The sequence below is a fragment of the Hordeum vulgare genome, chromosome 5H (assembly GCF_904849725.1).
Source record: "Hordeum vulgare subsp. vulgare chromosome 5H, MorexV3_pseudomolecules_assembly, whole genome shotgun sequence".
Classification (NCBI taxonomy): domain Eukaryota; kingdom Viridiplantae; phylum Streptophyta; class Magnoliopsida; order Poales; family Poaceae; genus Hordeum; species Hordeum vulgare.
In genome coordinates this window covers 91,479,216-91,500,278 of record NC_058522.1, presented here as the reverse complement: position 1 = coordinate 91,500,278, position 21,063 = coordinate 91,479,216, and the positions used below count along the sequence as shown (strand labels likewise).

General features: G+C 45.5%; 1 protein-coding gene across 2 annotated transcripts; it reads right to left on the bottom strand.

The window, feature by feature from the left end:
• Nucleotides 1-265: 265 nt before the first annotated feature.
• Nucleotides 266-5,211, bottom strand: LOC123452630 (protein spotted leaf 11). 2 transcript variants are annotated; one of them, XR_006632625.1, is made up of 5 exons: nucleotides 4,791-5,211; nucleotides 2,507-2,623; nucleotides 1,980-2,414; nucleotides 576-1,902; nucleotides 266-489 (listed from the first exon to the last, which is right to left on the bottom strand). XR_006632625.1 is itself a non-coding variant. In XM_045129325.1 (4 exons), the coding sequence occupies exons 1-4, from the start codon at nucleotides 5,082-5,084 to the stop codon at nucleotides 700-702; spliced, it is 2,049 nt and encodes a 682-aa protein (XP_044985260.1). In that variant the 5' UTR covers nucleotides 5,085-5,211; the 3' UTR covers nucleotides 266-699. The 2 variants fall into 2 exon arrangements, 1 of the variants encoding a protein (XP_044985260.1); XM_045129325.1 differs by having other exon boundaries at nucleotides 266-1,902.
• Nucleotides 5,212-21,063: the final 15,852 nt, after the last annotated feature.

Here is a 21,063-nt window from a genome sequence, read left to right as displayed (position 1 = left end):
AATATGTTATTTCAGGAGGTTCAGGATGACACTTTAACCACCAGTGTACATGTGCAAATATGATGTAAAATAAATTACATACTACTCCCTCCGTTCCTAAATACAAGTCTTTTAACATATTTCACTAGAAGTCTACATACGAACAAAATGAGTGAATCTACACTCTAAAGTATATCTATATACATCTGTATGTAGTCCATTAATGAAACCTGTTTAAAGACTTATATTTAGGAACGGAGGGAGTATGAAATCATATTACATGCAATTTAGGGTTTAGGATTGATAAGATTTTGACAGTGGCATGCAAATGTCAACACACGGTAAGAAGAGATGATAATATTTACTAGTTAAATCCACCACCAAATCTTCTCTTTTACATAAATCATCATTACTATTATTACCGAGGATATACTACATGCGGAGAACCTTGTGTTCTGCGGCCACATGATATCTGAAACTGCGTCTTGAAGAGCTGTACATATCTCAAGACTGGGTTGACATGCCCATGACAACCCCACGAGTATTTCAGTCACAAGCTGGAAGAAGGCAACAAATATAAATTTGAAATACCTCACCTGGCAATAGAGGCTTGTCACCTAATTACATCTCCCAGTTGGCACATTTGACTCCCACTTGCACTAGCAATCTAGTATTGAGCGGATGAACAGGTCCAAGAGTAGGGTAATATCTTAATTGTATTCATAAGAGCGTGGGGTATTGAGACGCCGGACTGTCCAATTGATCGGGGATTTCACTTTCTTGGACCTGTTCAGGGGCCTGAGGGAGAACTTGTGCCGTGGCGGCCTGCAGCCGAGAATGAGATTCCTGTTCCTCTTGTTGTTGAACCACGAATCTGCTCATCCGCTCGAGCAGCTGCACTGCCTTCCTCTTTCCCCTTTCTGTGCCGTTCAATGCCAGCTCACGTAACGGAACCATGATCCCACACTCATGCGCACGGGCTAAATGCACAAGCTGTTGCTCGCCGCTGCACAGATGCAGCATCACAGCTGCAGCATTCTCTCTGTTTCTCGGTGATCCACTTCCAAGCAACTCGACAAGCGCAGGAACAGGCTCTGCTGCCCCGATAGCTGCCTTCCCCTCTTGGTGGCTGGATAGTATTGAGAGTATTGCCATAGCCTCGTCCATGAGAGCTCCTGTGGGGTTTGTTACTAGACCCATGATGAGGGGCACAAGGCCAGCTCGTATTGCACGGCCTTTGTTACCTTGGTAAATGCACAAGTTGAAGAGGGCTGCCGCTGCGTCTTTCTTACCCCGCTGGCTGCCCTCACTTAGCAACACTACAAGGGCAGGGATAGCCCCTGTTCCCCCAATCGTCACTTTGTATTCGTCGACCACAGAGAGGCTAAAAAGTGTGGCCGCAGCATTTTCCCGGGCCTCCATACTGCCATTCTTCAGCACATGGACAACACTGGGCACAGCACCAGAGGACATGATGCTTGCCTTGTTGTCCTCGTGTATGGAGAGGTTCAGAAGTGCAGTAACAGCATGTTCCTGAGTCCGCAAGTCAGATGACGATAACAGACTCAATAGTAAGGGAATTGCACCAGCCTCAGCAATGCATAGTCGGTTGTGTGCGTTCCGCTTTGCGAGCAAGCGAAGCTCTGCGGCAGCTGACCTCTGCTCTTCGGGGTCTGGAGAGCATAACTTGGACAATAGAGCATCAATGTTAGCACGTTCACTAGAAGAGCATGCTGGCACTGGCTTGTTAGGCTGGGATGAGCGCTTAGGCGCTTCAATTCCGTTGGTTTCACACCACTGGGAGATGAGACTTCTAAGGACATAGTTTGGCGTCAATGTTGTGTTCGACATCCTTTGTTGCGTACTTGGGCAAGTGTGATGCCCAGATGCTAGCCATTTCTCGATGCACGGCCGTTCATATGTCTGCAAATGGAAAAGAAAAACATCTCAAATTATGTACTGAAGTTGCATTAGAGTTTAGTTGACAAATTTTAGTTCACCTGGCCAGTAGCAACTATAACAGGATCTTTCATCAGCTCGAGAGAAATTGGACAACGGAATTCATCAGGAACGATGACAGACTTCTGGTCCCCACTGGTATCCATTATTTTGGAAGCCATAGGAGGGCCCATCTCAGGGTTGTTAGTTTGCACAAAGTCCTTTATTTTCTTCAGTAGCATTGACAATTTCTCAATGTGCTCTCCTGGATCCTGGCCACCACCAGATGCCACCATCTCATGCAGAGCAAGTGACTCTTGTGTGAGATCAGTGATAGTCATGAGGTGTAGCTTTTCTGACAAGCTTTTAAGGATAGCCAGTTCTGCACTTGGGTCATAGGTCTTGTTATACAGAGATAATAGGTCGTTGTAGAACTCATCATCAGGCACATCAACCCGTTCTTTTGCTCTTTTGAGCTGTGCATGCACTAACTCAACCTGGAGAGGATTGTTAAGTATCACCAAAACTGTAGTTCGATACTCAACAACAATCCAAAAGGGATTCTGTTCAGTTAAGCTGATAACATTACCTGTTCTCTAACTTCATCAGATATATCCAATTCATTGTATGGAAAGTCGTGCAAAGCTTGTTCCAACTGAGCAACTACTTCCTGAAATTTATTCATTACTCTATCCCTATCAAAAACCTGAAAAAAAAAATGAGTTTAGCTAACTGATTGGGACATAATGGCACAAAAACTAAGTAGTGTTTCGAAGAGCATGCTCCTATAAATAAGATCTATACGGTCGGCATGATATATTCAAAGGTCAAAAGGACAACAGACATAAGCGGCGAAATGACAACATCAATAACCACTTCAAGAACGTTCAAGTTTTAATATCTTCACAGACTATGGTTCACACAGGACTGCACCAAGGGTCAGCTTTCAGCCCTTATCTTTTTGCCTCAATGATGGATGAGGTCACAAGGGATATACAAGGAGATATCCCATGGTGTATGATCCTTGTGGATGATATGGTGCTAGTCGATGATAGTTGGATGGGGGTTAATAGAAAGTTAGAGCTATGGGGACAAACTTTGGAATCGAAAGGTTTTCGGCTTAGTAGAACTAAAATTGAGTACATGAGGTGTGGTTTCAGTACTACTAGGCACGGGGAGGTTAGCCTTGATGGGCAGGTAGTACCTCGGAAGGACACCTTTCAATGTTTGGGGTCAATGCTGTAGAAGGGATGCTAATATCGATGAAGATGTGAGCCATCAAATCAAAGCAGGATGGATGAAGTGGCGCCAAGTTTTTAGCGTTCTTTGTGACAAGAGGGTGCCACAAAAGCTAAAAGGCAGGTTCTATAGGACGGCGATTCGGCCCGCAATGTTGTACTGTGCCGAGTGTTGGCTGACTAAAACGCGACTTGTTTCAACAATTGGGTTTAGCAGAAATGTGCATGTTCGGATGGATGTGTGGCCACACAAGAAAGGATCGGGTCTGGAATGATTCTAAGGAATATCAAACACACAACATACACCATGCAAACTAGATATCTTTCTTGGATATGCAACAACAACTACAAATCACTTAGTCCCAAACAAGTTGGGGTAGGCTAGAGCTGAAACCCATAAGATCTCGAAACCAACTCATGGTTCTGGCACGTGGATAGTTAACTAAAGGCTTTCTTGTTATTGTTGTTCACAAGCATTATATACAAGAAATAAATATAGTTTGTCTGGTGTATTTTGTGTGTCTGATATCCTTAGAATCACAATTCGAAAGGAAACATGTGGCACATAATAAGACACTCAATAAACTTCATATCCAACCTGAATGGAAACATTTCAGGACCACAAAAATTAAACCGAAAGAGGAAAACCACATGTAAAAAACATGAGCACAAGAAAACATGTAGGAAATGGACAGCAAAATATCAATTCAGGGTACTGGATCATGGATGCACAATCGTGTGCATTTGATAATATGCCTTCCCTACTTGTGCTTTGGTACGTTTTATCCTATTTTTCTTTATGAAACACTAGTTTCTTGGATAGCTCTAGATTAAGGATTCGAGATAGGAACATGTCCGGCGAGAAGGAGAACAAACAAAAACGGATAGTCAAAATACGATGGGGCATATTTATCAAATCCATCTTTGCACTTAAGGGCACTTAAGCCATTAATTACATAAACCCAATCAAGGACTTAAGGCATGAATGGTTGACCTTTCAAAAAGCAAAGGAACAGCCAAATGACCACAACCGAGGGAGGAACCAGTCCAAGCATTTAAGCCATAGTTTTGAGAAAGTTAATATACTTGGTCCGTAATCCATGGAAAATCCAGCTCATACCTCGCTGTAATGGACAACTGCTATCCTAGCGAGAGATTTCACACCAAAATGTATCGATCTTGACAAACTACAAATTTCTGGTATAAACTATATCAGGACAGATTTTAGCGAACAGAAAAGAACAATCAACTGAAATGAAATACCATGATCATCCTAAGACAGCACTTCAGATAAAAAGGAATACAATGAGCTCAGGAAGTGGAACAGCAGAGGTTCACACAATGGAATTAGATGCTACTCGTTAGCCAATCAAGGCCACAAACAATATGCAGATCAGAATAACAATTTCGATCCAAGGATCAGAAGCCCCATGTTTCCTTTTATCATAGAATAATACTAAAGCTAACTGGTTATTTTAGATGACATAGCCAAGGTTAAAGCCGCGCTTTTCCATGTAAAATATCAAGAATACTAGCGAATCATGAATCTAATTCGCCCACGGGGGCATCCGAGGACCAGGAATCTGACGAAATCAGGAACCGCTCCCGCGTGGGTAGGTAGTAAAAGGGACGTACCAAAGAGATCCTGCTGCCCTCGCGGCCGAGCTTTAGCAGCTCGAGCGCCTTCTCCAGCGCGTCGGCGAGCGTCGCCAGCGCCCGCTCCTCCTCCTCCCCCGCGGGGCGCCGGCGCTCGCGGAGCTCCTCGGCGAAGGGACCGAGGAGGCGAATCCGGCGGGACAGCGCCAGCAGCTGCCGCCGGTACGCGTTCCGGAACTCCCCGGGCGCCGCCACGGCCTCCACCGCGGCGGCGACCCGCTCCGCAGCCGGCGCCGGGGACTCCCGCTCCGCCTCCTCTTGGTCGCCGGCCATGACGCGGGAGAAGCAGCAGCAGCCGGCCGCGTGGGGATAGGCTGGCGCTAGTGGCACCCGGCGGTAAATTACGGGGCAGAGCGGTCGCTTGGTGGCGCTGGCTGCTTCATCTTCATCTTATGGGTCGTCGGGGCGGTCAGCGCGTTGGGCTGGCCGGGTCGTCTTCGTCCACCCTTTCTACACGGCAGATTTTTCCAAACGTCATTTCGGGTATACTTGGTGCAGGTGCACTGGCTGCCAATACTAACCAAGCGGACCGGCGACTGTTATGGACTATTTTTTCCGTGGAAAAAACAAACTTTACGGAAATTGTATATGCTGTGTTGTTGCGTATCGGTGTGGCGATTGGTTACGTGGACTTATTTTGATTGAAGAAATTCTCACGAGTGTGATATTATAGCCCAACGTCATGTTATAACGCGGAGTCGTTGCTTTATATGCAGTGACAGAGCTTAGTATAGACCAACAAGGATCATCCCCCCCCCCTTAATTTTTTACATCCATATAAGAACATGCTATATTTTAGACCTAATTAGTGTTTAAACTATATATTAGTCCCCCTTCTCTACTAATTTGGTTTTTTTTGGATAATGGCCCCCTCTTGTATCATGTTGAAGCTTCGCCACTCCTTATATGCTTCTAGGATGTGTTTGGTATCAGGATGAGGTGGAATCGGACGGGTTGGTTCCATCCCTAGCAGCCATTCTGGTGTTTAGTTGGGTTAGGAATCGGAATTGGGTCATCCGCATGCAGGAAATATTCCCTTCACATGCTTCATCAAGTGATTCCGCCGATTTGGATGAACCAACTCGTTATTCGTACATGAAAGCAAGGAAAAAAGAAATAACCAAGCAATTCTCACCGCGCTCACCCCCGCATCCGAACAAAAGTTTTCGTTGTTATTTTTTTTGTGGTTATTTTTTTCATTTTCGTGATTATTTTTTTCGTGGTTATTTTTTCATTTTCGTGATTATTTTTCGTAAATATTTGGTATGTACTCATGATCATATATTTTTATTTGCATGTGTTGAAAATAGAATGAAAATGTTGCTGAAAATTTAAATTATAGGCTTATCAAATGCAAAGAACTATATTTGTTCAGAGATGTAATCTCACCATTTACAGATTCTTCTCATTTCATCTCTCCAACTAAACACCGGGACGGAACCAACCCATGACATTTTTTATCATCAACTGAACACAAGGATGGAACCAATCCATGATTTTGGAATGGAACAATAACATTCCATGACTTTTGGTCCTCAAACCAAACACACCCTAATGTGGGAATCAAACAAGTCATCGTGGTGACATGTTATATTTGATGGATTAGGCGCACTTCTCTAGTCAGATTTGTGCGTCACTGATTATTGCAATCGCTGCTAACTTGGTAAAGAAGATTCATGTGTTACCTGAAAATGAGAGGAGATGGATTAAATCGAAACTTCATTTTGTTAGATTGAATGTAGACGCATCATTCCACGCCGGGGAAGGGGCGGGGTACTGACGCGTAGTTTTGAGAGATATCAAAGAAAACTTTATTGTTGCAAGATGTGTCTATTACCCGTACGTTGCACATGATGTTACAGTTGAAGCTTTTGTGATGAGGTCTGAATCATGTTATCTATTTCCTCCGTACCTAAATACTTGTAGTTGGGGAGAACTAGACTAGTTCTCTCCAACTACAAGTATTTAGGAGTCTAGTTCTTCCCAACTACAAGTATTTAGGTATGCAGGGAGTAGTTTTGTACATGTCAAAGCTGTGACAGCCCGAGACCGACGTTCCAGAAGATTCCCCCTTTATTTCCGTTTCCGCCGTGTGATTAGTTTTGTTGGTTGCATCATCGTTTAGTTTGCATCGTCGCATCATGCATGGCATCTTGCATCGTCTGTCACGTGTGGTGTTTTGAGTGTTGTGCTTCGAGTGATTACCGAGTCGTAGTGCGATGGAAACTCCCCCTCTCTCCCCTCTTATTTCATTGTTGTGGTTTTGCTAAAGTTCCGTTTTAACCCCTTTTAAAAAAAATCGTCTTCTTTTAAAATGTCCTTTTATTAAATGTGGGGCCAACCCCTTGGGTTTTATTTTATTTCTCCTTTTTTTTTTAAAAACCGTCTCATTTTCTTTCCTCTTTTAAAGAGCCTTTATTTTAATCTTTAAAAAAAGGGTTTGGTTTTATTCTTTTGTAAGAAAAGGGTTTAATTTTATTCTCGTGTTAAGAGGGTTTTATTTTAATTCTTAAAAGGGTTTCATTTTTATTTGTTTAAAAATGCCCAACCTATTTTATAGTTGGGGTATTTTATTTCAAGGAGCCAAAATTCATTTTTTTATGTTGTTAAAATCGTTTTATTTTAGAGTGTGTTTTTCTGTTTTTTTAAAGGAAAAAAAACAATAAGAGGGAGAGGAGGCCCACTTGGGCCAAGGCCGAGCAGACCCCTGCCCTAGCGAGCCCCATGTCTCCCCCCGAGCGCCGTCGCCTCCCCCGTGCTCGATCCCATCGTCATCCTCCCACTCCTCCCGTGCCTTCTCCTCCCCTCCTCGATTCCTCTCGTCGTCCCCTGTCGCCGCCCCGATTCCCCTTGGCTTCGCCTCCAAGCGCCCCCTTCGCGCTCGACCTGGCCGTGCCCCGCCGTCGTGCTCCCTCGCCCCGCGCTGCAAGCACGCCGCCATGGCCGACCTCTGCCGCGCGCCGCCTCTTCCCTGCGTGGTCGCCGCCGTGCGCCGCCTCGCCGCCGTTCCCCGCGTACTGGGCTCGAGCTCGCCAGCCTCTGCCTGCAGGAGCCCCGCGCCGCCTCGCCCCTCTCCCTCGAGGGTCGCCACGCCCCTGACGGTTGTCGCCGGCCGCAAGGACGTCATCGCCCTGGCCTCCCGTCCTCGCCGCCCCGCCGTGTTGCGGCTCCGTGGCCCTGCCGCCCGCGCCGGTGCCGTGCCGACCTCGAGCTGCTCCGCCCCCGCGCGCCGCCATGCTCGACCGCCTCGCCCTCGTCCCGTGCTCGCCGCCCGGCGGCCGTTCTACTCGGTTCCCCGCGCCGCCACGCCGTGCTCGCCTCCCGCGGCCCCATGCCGAGCTCGCCGTCGCCGCTTGCTGCCTCCTGCTGCTTGTTGTAGCCGCTGCTGGTACTGCTTTGCTAAGTTGTTGTGTGTTTTGCTGCTAGCTAGATAGATGTTGTTAGGTGCCGATGTTGTTGCGTTGCTAAGCTGCTGCTCCTGCCGCTGCTGCTGTAGATGCTAGCTTGTTGTAGTTGCTGTTGCTTGCTTGCTGCTAGGTAGTTTTTGCTGCTGGCCTTGCTAGTTAGGCTAGGTGCTGCTAGCTTGCTAGCTTGCTGTTGCAAGTTGCTGCTGTTAGATGGTGGTATGTTGTCGTTGTGTCGCCGTTGCCTGCTGCTGGTGCTGCTTGCGTCGCGTTGCTGTTTGATGTCGCCGGTTGTGTCGGCGAAGACCGCGTGCGTCATTCCCTCCTTCATGGAACCGACAAGATCGGCGAGTACCACGTCGTCCTCGACGACCCCGGAAACGAGTTCGACTTCCTCGACGTCACCGAAGACCCGAGAACCACGACGCCGAGCGAACGACTATCGTCGACGAGACCGTGTACGACTACTTCCACGACGACCACGACTTCCACGACGACCGTTGTTCTCCTTCACCGAACCGAACCCCTCCGATATGCACACTTCGAAGGTATATCGAAGAGACGTGTCGTGTAACGAACGAATGAGATGTATGAGTTGAATGTATGTTGCACCTTATGTTGCCCATGGCACGTTGTGTTCCTCTTTTGTTGTGCCCCGACACATGGGAACCCGGTAATCGGGATCACCCCATCTTTTTTTGCCGTTCCCGCACACGTTCCCAGTTTGTTGGCACCGATACCTCTTCGAGTTATCGGGATAGGAACGCTGTCGTGGCTTCATTTCCGACTTGCCGCCATGGTTCCCTCTCGCTCGCCGTGGCGACACATGTTTCCTTCTCTTCTTGTCGTGATGTTGTAACTTGCATGCATGACGCATTCATGGCATATATATCGTGTGTTGCATGTTTCTTGTGTCGTAGCTCCGATCTATGTGTTCGCGTGTTACCCGACTGGGATGTCATGTAGGATCACCGCTTCACACCTTGCCATGATAACAACAATTTAATATTGCCGTGTAAATAATTGGGAGTGAATTAAATAATTAATCGTGGAGTTTCGTCGATATGTAACCCGTTGCATATCGAGCTTCACTTAATGTGTAGGGTTTGTGTGAGGTGAATTGCCATGCCATGCCTTGCATCATTGATCTGTTCATGCATCATATTAGGTTGTGCATCATGTTGTGCATCGTGTGGTGAATATTTGTGTTGATGTTTGTTTCCGGTTTGCTCCGTTCCGATAGAGTTCCGCAAGCGTGTCGGAATGTGAGGACCCGTTTGACTACGTTGGTTCGCCGACTTCATCGAGTTGTTCTTCTTCCAAGCGGGGTCTCACGCAAGATGACCATTTCCCCAGATACCATTACTATCATTGACATGCTAGTTTTATCGCTTCTATCGATTATGTCTCGTTGCCTACGACATGTTAAATATCAGCCTCTCAACAATGCCATGATTACCTTCAACCTGTTCGACCTAGCAAACCACTGATTGGCTATGTTACCGCTTGCTTAACCCTGTTGTTAGCGTTGCTAGTTGTAGGTGCATATGCTTCCATGTGAAAACATGGGTTCTTTGTTATATCACCATATTAAATGCTATTTAATTTAATGCACCTATATGCTTGGTAAAAGGTGGAAGGCTCGGCCTTTCTAGCCTGGTGTTTTGTTCCACCTTTGCCCCCTTAGTTTCGGCTACCGGTGTTATGTTCTATAATCGAGCGCTCCTAACACGATCGGGGTTGTTATGGGGACCCCCTTGATAATTTGTTTTAGATTAAAGCTGGTCTGGCAAGGCCCAACATTGGTACTACATTTGCCCAACATAATAATTTTGTTAATACTGAAAGCATAGGGCGTCATGAACTCGAGGAGTAATTTCACATAATACAGGGGGGGCCAGTGCTGTTGGTGCTGGTCAAAAACTAGAGCCGTTTGCGGGGCCAACCCGGGGCAACTCGGGAGATTTCTATCAGGCCACCGTATGCTGTGCTTATCCATCGTGTCCCGAGAACGAGATACGCGGCTCCTATCGGGATCGTCGACACGCCGGGCGGCCTTGCTAGTTTAGTTTTACCTTTGACGAGATATCTTGTGCATCGGGATTCCGGTGAAGCTTTGGGTAATCTCAGAGCTGAGGTTTTCCACTAGGGAATTCGACGAGATCGCGAGCTTCGTGATTGAGGATTTCTATGCGGCTTGTGGTAATTTGTGATGGACTAGTTGGAGCACCCTGCAGGGTTAAATCTTTCAGAAAGCCATGCCCGCGGTTATGTGGCAACGTGGAAACTTTGTTTAACACTGGTTCTAGATAACTTGAAGTTAACTTAATTAAACTATGCCAACTGTGTGGGTAACCGTGACTATCTCTTTTGCGAGTCCGTCTCCGATAGAGGACACGGTGGGGTTATGTCTCACGTAGGTAGGCGATCAGGATCATTCGTTTGATCAACCGTAGTTCACGTCCGCTATGCGTAGTCCTTTCCCCCTCTTATTTCTTGTACTCGTAAGTTAGCCACCAAATATATGCTTAGTCCCTCCTGCAACTTCACCACTTAACCATGTCTCACCCATTAAGCTTTGCTAGTCTTGATACCTTTGGAAATGAGATTGCTGAGTCCCCTGTGGCTCACAGATTACTACAACACCAGTTGCAGGTACAAGTATAGGTTACTTGACGCGAGCGCGTTGATTGTTCATTTGGAGTTGCTTCTTCTTCTTCTTCTTCTTCTTCTTCTTCATCGATCTAGGATGGGTTCCAGGCCGGTAGCCGGGGATAGCAAGGATGGACATCGTTCTTCTTTTCTCGTTTGTTTTCATCCGTAGTCGGACCCTGCTCTTACTCTTGATGATTATGTAATGTACTGATGTGACTCTGATGTAGCTTGTGGCGAGTGTAAGCCAATTATATATATATATCTCTTCTTTTCAGTACATGTACTTGTAACGATATCCATTCTTGCGACACGACGAGATGCGCTTCTATCCGTGACGAGGCCCCCGTGCCAAATTGAGGATAGGGTCGCATCTTGGGCGTGACAAGTTGGTATCAGAGAAAAGAAAAACGACATCCATCCTTGCTATCCCAGGCTGTTGGCCTCGAACCCATCCTAGATCGATGAAGAAGAAGAAGAAGAAGCAACTCCAAATGAACAATCAACACGCTCGCGTCAAGTAACCTTTACCTGTACCTGCAACTGGTGTTGTAGTAATCTGTGAGCCATAGGGGACTCAGCAATCTCATTTCCAAAGGTATCAAGACTAGAAAAGCTTAATGGGTGAGGTATGGTTAAGTGGTGAGGTTGCAGCAGCAACTAAGCATATATTTGGTGGCTAACTTACGAGTACAAGAAAATAAGAGGGGGAAGATCTACGTATAACGGACGTGAGTACTGATGATCAAATGAATGATCCTAAACAACTACCTACGTCAGACATAACCCCACTGTGTCCTCGATCGGAGAAAGAACTCACGAAAGAGACAATCACGGTTACGCACTCAGTTGGCATATTTTAATTAATTAACTTCAAGTTATCTAGAACCAGTGTTAAACAAAGTTTCCACGTTGCCACATAACCGCGGGCACGGCTTTCCGAAAAGATTTAACCCTGCAGGGGTGCTCCAACTAGTCCATCACAAATTACCACAAGCCGCATAGAAATCCTCAATCACAAAGCTCGCGATCTCGTCGGATTCCCTAGTGGAAAACCTCAACTCTGAGATTACCCAAAGCATCACCGGAATCCCGATGCACAAGATATTTCGTCAAAGGTAAAACTAATCCAGCAAGGCCGCCCGACGTGTCGACGAACCCGATAGGAGCCGCGTATCTCGTTCTCAGGACACGACGGATGGGTCACACTAGGAGAACCAAACCTCGGGTTGCCCCGCGGTGGCCCCGTAGTCTGCCAGTTTGGACCAACACTCATGAGGAGCACTGGCCCGGGGGTTGATTAAATTTCCTCGGGTGCCGGCGGGTCCCTATGCATTATTATGAGGTTATTAGGCAAATGTAGTACCAAAGTTGGGCCTTGCCAGACCAGTCTTAATCTAAAACAAATTATCAAGGGGGTCCCCATAACAACCCCGGTCGTGTTAGCAGCGCTCATTTATGGAACATAACACCAGTAGCCGAAAACTAAGGGGGCAAAGATGGAACAAAACAGCATGCTAGAAAGGTCGAGCCTTCCACCTTTTACCAAGTATATAGGTGCATTAAATTAAATAGCATTTAAATATGGTAATATGACAAGGAACCCATGTAATCACATGGAAGCAACTGCACTTGCCACTAGCAACGCTACACAGGGTTAAGCAAGCGGTAACATAGCCAATCAGTGGTTTGCTAGGTCGAACAGGTTGAAGGTTATCATGGCATTGTTGAGAGGCTGATATTTAACATGTGGTCGACAACAAGACATAATCGATAGAAGCAATAAAACTAGCATGGCAATGATAGTAATGGTATCTAGGGAAATGGTCATCTTGCCTGAGATCCCGCTTGGAAGAAGAATGCCTCCGTGAAGCAGACGAACCGACATAGTCGAACGGATCCTCACTTTCCGACACGCTTGCGGAACTCTATCGAGACGGAGGAAAACGGAAACAAGCATCAACACAGATATTCACCACACAATGCACAACACATATGATGCATGAGCAGCTGAACACATGCAAGACACGGCATGACAATTCACACAATCAAACACTACACATTAAGTGAAGTTCAATATGCAACGAGTTGCATATTGACGAAACTCCACGTTCATTTATTTAGTTCTATCCCGATTAGATACACGGCAATATTAATTTTTTTTAAACATGGCAAGAGGTGAAGCACAATTAAACTACCTATCTAGGCATTTTAAATGAGGTCGGAAATGACTTATAGCACCTCCGAAACGACCTCACATGTTAATTTACAATTCTGTCCAGATCTGAACTAACACATTTAATTGGTTGTTAAACAGCAAAACAAATAGGTTCATGTGATTCTACGCGTCGTTACAAGCAATTTACACATAGAGAACATCTCCAACGGAGCTACGGATCAAAAGTTACAAGCACCGCAAGATATGATGGCATGAATGCACTATGTGTGCAACGACGGTCACGAGCACTTCAAAACATACAACCCGCAAGAGAAAATGAAACTACACGAGATTCTAAGCAAGTCTCATGTAGGACACGATCAAATCGGAGCTACGGATCAAAAACTACGAGCAAAACACGAAATCACTACAATCTGCCAAAATCAGCCACATAGCATTTTCTACACCCCACAACTACGAGCTACACAACTCCAATCTACTCAACCAAGGCACGACACGAAAGAGGGCAAGAATCACTACAACAAACAACTAAGAACAACTAGCATGGCATCATGGATCACTAGGAAAAGAAGACACAAAAATGGCTTCTCACACACTATTTCAGACTTAGTGAAAATAACACCTCATGAAAGTGCAGTTTTTGATCTGAAGCCATATTGACAGCAGCAAAACCTATAGCTACAGGTCTCCAAATGGCATAAAAATTCACAGCATGCTAGAGAAACACAAGGGCTACAACTAACTCCATTGGACCAACCTAAAAAGAGCTACAAATCACAAGGTACAAGCAAGACCAGACAGCAACAAAATATAACAGATTCCAGACTTAGAAATATTTCAGCACCTCCAAATCAGCACTATTTCTAGCAACTTGAGAGCAATCAAACCACACCTAAACATGCATATCTATTGCAACCAAAAATACCAGGGGCTAGAGTAAACACCCAAAAACAACTCTCTAGTTGACAACTTAATCAAACGAAGCACGAAATAAATCTTACAAAAAAGACAAGAGGGCAACATGGAAAATTATCGCGCGAACTATCTTACTCAAAAGCTAAAACTAATTGCACAGAAAAATCAAATGAATTTTTCTACCCCGAAAACATATAAAATATGTGGGGTTGCACAACAAAAATAATGCCACACGTAAATGCGAGATAACGTCCTAAACACGGAAAATAATCTAGCGGCAAATCCTACGTGCAAAAATATCAACGGCTACTCTAAAATACACGGCAAATGGGTCCCTAGAGCATGACCATTTTATCTAAGGCATTCGGGCAACCGGACACGCGCGAAAAATAAATACGGGACGCAAACATATTAGGACAGCATGTTAATCTATGTATACGGCACGCTAAACGTCGTCAAACAATTATGCAAGTTGTAAATTCATAATCTACGCGAAATTCTACACGAGATACATATATGATTCATTCCGATCCGACACTCGGTTTAGAAACTACGGGCATATAAAATATCTAACATTTTCCTGAAATTAATAAATCACAGGAAAAAAACTAAAATGTAATTGGGCCAAAACTGGTTGGCCCAATAGTGCTCAGCGGGCGACACTTTGCTAACCTGCGCCAAGAGTGGAAATTAGAGGCTCGGGGGAGGCTCACCAGTTGGGCCTGGCCCATGTCACGGGGAAGGAGGCCAAGGCCTCGCAGTTGGGAGGTCGGCTGTGGTGGCCACCTGGGCCTCGCCTCGCCAGGCCGGCCCACGGGGGCGAGGAGGCAGCGCCTCCTGCTCGTTCCCGAGCAGACAGGGGCGGCGGCGGCGGGAGTTGCCGATGATGGCGGGGAAGGCAAGGTGGAAGGGCGCAGCACCAGCGCGGGGTGGACAGGCCGCGACAGCTGGCGGCACGATCCGGCCACGAGGCTCTCGGATCTGGCCGAGGGGCGTGCAGCGACGGGCTTGGCATCCCGGCGGCCAGGACGTCATCCGGCGAAGGGACGCTCTGGCGCGGCGGCTGGTGCCCTGGCGGTGGCAGGAGGTGACCGTAGGAGGCGGATCCGGGTGGCGGGCGGTGGCCCGATGGCTCGGAGCCGGCGAGGTCCATGGCTGCGGCGTGGTGCGACGAGGAGGCTGCTGGATCGGGGCTCCTCCAGATCTCGCAGCACGGGGCGCTGCTGCTCGGGCTAGATGGGCTCGAGGTGGGCTGCACGCGGGCTCGGGCGGGCCCGGCGGCTGGAGGTGGAAGAGAGAGGAGGGAGGTGGCTGCGGGAAACTAGGGTTTGCACGGAAATCGAGGAGGAGAGAGAGGGGCTGCCTAAATTGATCCGGGGGTCTATTTATAGACAATGGGGAGCTAGGTTAGCCGGAATTTCGTTCCGGATCCAACCGTGCGGTCGGATTCGGACGATTCCGAACGCGGGACGGGCTAAGTGGCTGTGTAGAGGGGTGTTGGCTAAGATGAAAGGGAAGTGGGCACCTGACAACGTAATTTTTAAAACAAATGTCCGACGGTAGACCGAATACGGTGCCGCTACGGTCGATCGTTCGGGAACCAGACGGACTCCGATCTCGACGAAATTCGACATGCGGCCTAGCTATAACTAATCACGACCGCATGCCAAGTTTCACCTCGATCAGAGAAAGTTTTAAACACACTTTTAAAACAGGGTTTTGACGATGCCGCGGGCGCGTGCGTGTGCGGTCGGCTCAGAACGGATAACGACGAGAACCGGCAACTAACAACGGATGCAACTTGTGAAAACTGGCGGCAACGGAGATGTCGATGCAATGCAGATGATGTGCATGATGCGATGATGATGCGACAAAAGAAAAAATAGACACACGAAGAAAACAGAAAGAAAAGGGGAATCTTCTGGAACATCGGCATCGGGGTGTCACAACTCTCCTACACTACAAGAGGACCTCGCCCCGAGATCCAAGAATGAAAGGGGGAGAGGATGAGAAAGAACATGAGGTAAAACTTAGTCGCTTCTTTGACAAACGAGTGAAACCAACGATCCTTGAAAGTTGTAAGGCGATGAGGAATGATAAGAGAAAGAAGCAAGAATTCACGGAAAATTTCGGCAGCACTTCGGTAGGAAAATGGGACAAAAAATTCGATAAGATGGAAGAAATAGTCAATATTCACAACCAACAACTAAATATAACAAGGGAACACCACAATCTTGATAGAATAACATGATAGATCCAAAAGAGCAACATCACAATGCCTCCGGAACAATAGAATAGGAACTAGCTCATACGGAAGAAGAGAATGAAGAAAAGAATGACAACTATTATCTCAAATGAACTTGACAAGCACCCTTGAGAGAAGAATTGAACGAAGTTGTTCTAAAAACAACAACGAAAAGAAAAAGACAGTAGTGGGCTTATGGAACCTTTTCAAACTAATGAAGTGACAACCAGCCACTAATAGAAACAAGGATGGATTGAGAGAAACAAGATATGAACAATTTCTTACACCAAGAGGATACATTGTGAACTTGGATTAATGATAAGCACCATGATAGCAACAATCCATAGGAAAAGCTTTAAGTGAAATCCAAACCATATAGCTCAATGAAGAAATAATGGGTTGAAATATCTCATGATCATAGAATTGGTGGATTTAATTATCTCATTCTTGAAAGGAAAACTCTTCGAGACTCCTACACTAACAAGAATGCTATAATACCACCTCAAAGGATAAGAAAGAACAATTGCACCTGGACATGCAAGAGAAAGGATACTTGAGGTTCTCCAACAAGAATCTTGAAGAACACTTGAGAATGAATTGAAACCTTGATGAACCACCATGAAGGACCACCGTATACAAATGAATGATGCAAAGATATGAAGGTAGAAAGAATAAGATTATGACCTTGCCAGGATTTAGATGAAGCTTCACCAAGAGATACTTGAGAAAACATGGAACTCCGGAGAAGAAAAGATAAGAACACTTGAGAAAAGGAATTGATATCGTGAGCCAACCCGGAAGAAGAATTAAGATCATTTGATGAAACAAGAATAAGAATTATGTTATGCTAATCCTTCATCAAGTATAATTGATGACAAGCAACGGATCTAGCATACATCTTATTCTTCTTGAAAAGATTGAGGAGAGATATGAGCACAAACTAGAAGAAGTCTTGAAGGAGACACCGGTGAGAATTTAAATAATGAGGCAACCATGAATGAATGGAGATACATGAGAATGAAGAGACAACAATTGAGAAGAATTGAGGATGAAAGCTGAAAGCTGAGAACGAAGAATCTTCTAAAATGACGTCCTTCGGAGGAACGAGAATGAAAACAACTCAGAAATGCACCGGATCGCAAGAAATGAGTCACTCATGATTGAAAATAAATTCAAGATGACAACACGAAGCTGAAATGACGAATCTCCAAGAGAATGGACCAAGATTTACGAGGAACACTCCTTCGAATCTTCAATGGAGAGAATGACGAGAAAAACATCACCAAGAATAACTGAGACTCTCCGGAATAATGAAGAATGGAAGGTTGAGCCAAATATGAGAATTAATTCGAATAGATCTTGGAGAAGGGATATGACTGATTAAATTCATACTTACGTCATAGTTGAAAAGAATTAAAGATCTCCGGAAGATTACAAGAGCTATAACAGATCCTGGGAAAAACCTGTGGGTTATGGGCCCACTCAAAGAAATCACCGTTGAAAAGGTTGCTAGAAAGATTGATATTGCACCGGTATGAAGAGAACTAGATGAGGTTGAGAACCTCAAAATAATTAAAGAATTGAGAGCAAGAATTCTGAGATAACTTCAACGCTCCGAATAGAATAGAGAGAAACGACAACAAGAAGATAGACTGATAAAAATTTCCAACATAGGAAAGAATTACAAGGATGAAAAGGATATGATGAACACGGACAATTGAATTAAATTCACCGGTAAGGATGACAAGAATGAACAAATATGACACGAATCTCCTGAGAATCTTCACAATGAATCACCGGGTAAGAGAGAAAAGAACAGATAGAGGAAGCACAATGACAAGAAAAACTCTTGGATGAAAATTGAATCACTGAAGAAAAGGGCGGGAGGGTGGGGAAAAACAAAGACAACTTGGCACATATGAGAAGAACTCCGGAAAGAAATGAGAGAATGATCTTGCAAAATTGGAGAGGATAGAATTACTTGAAGAGAAACACACCGGTTGGAAAAGAATTAACATGACGACTCCGGTTGACAATAATTGACATGACAATTGAACGAACAAAGAATTTGCATTCTCACATAAAAATATGAGAACACCTCTTAAGAAAGATCTGAAATCACCACTTGACATCCAAGCAACACGAATTACCATATTCAACAAAACAAAGGGAGAGGCTTATAAAACAAGCCAGAACAAACTCATGAGAAAGATTTTGTCCGATATTTTCGTGGACAAGATCGCACGGGCTCGATTTTATAGTAGCCATCAAGTGCAAGGCAGTGCACCCGACATACGAAGCGTCCCCGAGTCGTAGCAAGCTACAAGGACTCTTTAAGACACAACGTGTACTGCTGTAAGTCGACCGTGAACAAACGAATCCACTAGATGTCGAACCCCAACCTAACATCATGCATTTGTTGGAAGATTGTCCTATAAGCAACTACTTGAATTCCCACCTATGAATTCCCGAAATATCTGATCATGCAATCTGGTACACGGATACAAGGAGTAATAAACACACAACTCCTATACTAACCCGTCACCTGTATCACATCCGTCAACACACAACCAGAATCTCGGACCTTCATCTACAACAGACCCTCGTGATCACAACGATACAAAGTATGGCAGTACTCCCGAACAATCTGCACCAGTACTAGGGAGATCGGGGTTATCTCGCCACTACTAGTATTGAAGCAATTACGAACATCCTTCGTTCTGAGATACTAAGAAATCTGAATGATAACGATGTGCTCAAGAATCCCCTGGAGCTCAACTCCCCTGAAACTCAAAGCAGATAGGAGGCACCAAGACAGAACTCCGTCACATCGGCATCATATAGATTCCAAAAATATCCGCGTGATCCTAAAAAGATTTTGAGTGAGAAGAGGAGTAGAATTAAGTTATTATGTCAAGATTCCTCACCAGAGCATAGAAGAGGAGAAAAAAGAATCCTACTCTCCGATATATAACTAGACTCAACGCAGTTTTTCACTAGACTCGACTCAGCCAAGTTCGATCAATCAAGGGGGCTCCTAGGTCGGTACTACTCTGATACCAACTTGTCACGCCCAAGATGCGACCCTATCCTCAATTTGGCACGACGGCCTCGTCAGGGATAGAAGCGCGTCTCGTCGTGTCGTAAGAATGGATATCGTTACAAGTACATGTACTGAAAAGAAGATATATATATATATATATATATATATATATATATATATATAATTGCCTTACACTCGCCACAAGCTACATCAGGGTCACAACAGTACAGTACATAAACATCATGAAGAAGAGAAGCGTCCGACTACGGATGAAAACAAACGAGAAAAGAAGAACGAAGTCCATCCTTGCTAGCCCAGGCTGCCGGCGTGGAACCCATCCTAGATCGATGAAGAAGAAGAAGAAGAAGCAACTCCAAATGAACAATCAACACGCTCGCGTCAAGTAACCTTTACCTGTACCTGCAACTGATGTTGTAGTAATCTGTGAGCCACAAGGGACTCAACAATCTCATTTCCAAAGGTATCAAGACTAGCAAAGCTTAATGGGTGAGGTATGGTTAAGTGGTGAGGTTGCAGCAGCGGCTAAGCATATATTTGGTGGCTAAACTTACGAGTACAAGAGATAAGAGGGGGAAGATCTACGCATAACGTACGTGACTACTGATGATCAAATGAATGATCCTGAACACCTACCTACGTCAGACATAACCCCACCTGTCCTCGATCAGAGAAGGAATTCACGAAAGATACAGTCACGGTTACGCACACAGTTGGCAAGTTTTAATTAAGTTAACTTCAAGTTATCTAGAACCAGTGTTAAACAAAGTTTCCACGTTTCCACATAACCGCGGGCACGGCTTTCCGAAAAGATTTAACCCTGCAGGGGTGCTCCAACTAGTCCATCACAAATTACCACAAGCCGCATAGAAATCCTCAATCACGAAGCTCGCGATCTCGTCGGATTCCCTAGTGGAAAACCTCAACTCTGAGATTACCCAAAGCATCACCGGAATCCCGATGCACAAGATATCTCGTAAAAGGTAAAACTAATCCAGCAAGGCCGCTCGACGTGTCGACGATCCCGATAGGAGCCGCTTATCTTGTTCTCAGGACACGACGGATGGAACAAGCTACGGGTGCCAAACCTCGAGTTTCCCGGTGGTGGCCCCGCAGGCAGACCGTTTGGGACCAACACCATCAGCACTGGCCCCGTGTTTATGTAAAATTACTCCTCGGGTTCATGACGCCCTATGCATTTCAGTGTTAACAAGTTATTATGTTGGGAAAATGTAGAACCAATGTTGGGCCTTGCCGGACCAGCTTTAATCTAAAACGAATTATCAAGGGGGTCCCCATAACAACCCTGATCGTGTTAGGAGCGCTCATTTATGGAACATAACACCGGTAGCCGAAACTAAGGGGGCAAAGGTGGAACAAAACACCAGGCTAGAAAGGCCGAGCCTTCCACCTTTTACCAAGTATATAGGTGCATTAAATTAAATAGCATTTTAATAAGGTGATATAACAAGGAACCCATGTTGTCACATGGAAGCAACTGCACTTGCAACTAGCAATGCTAACACAGGGTTAAGCAAGCAGTAACATAGCCAATCAGTGGTTTGCTAGGTCGAACAGGTTGAAGGTAATCATGGCATTGATTAGAGGCTGATATTTAACATGTGGTAGGCAACGAGACATAATCGATAGAAGCAATAAACTAGCATGGCAATGATAGTAATGGTATCTGGGGAAATGGTCATCTTGCCTGAGATCCCGCTTGGAAGAAGAATGACTCCGTGAAGTCGGCGAACCAACGTAGACGAACGGTCCTCACATTCCGACACGCTTGCGGA

Coding starts and splice junctions, on each gene's coding strand:
- LOC123452630 (XM_045129325.1), bottom strand. CDS start 5,084: ATGGCCGGCGACCAAGAGGAGGCGGAGCGGGAGTCCCCGGCGCCGGCT. Junction 2,624..4,790: donor AGGGCAGCAGGATCTCTTTG/GTACGTCCCTTT, acceptor TTTTTTTTTCAG/GTTTTTGATAGGGATAGAGT. Junction 2,415..2,506: donor CTGATGAAGTTAGAGAACAG/GTAATGTTATCA, acceptor AATCCTCTCCAG/GTTGAGTTAGTGCATGCACA.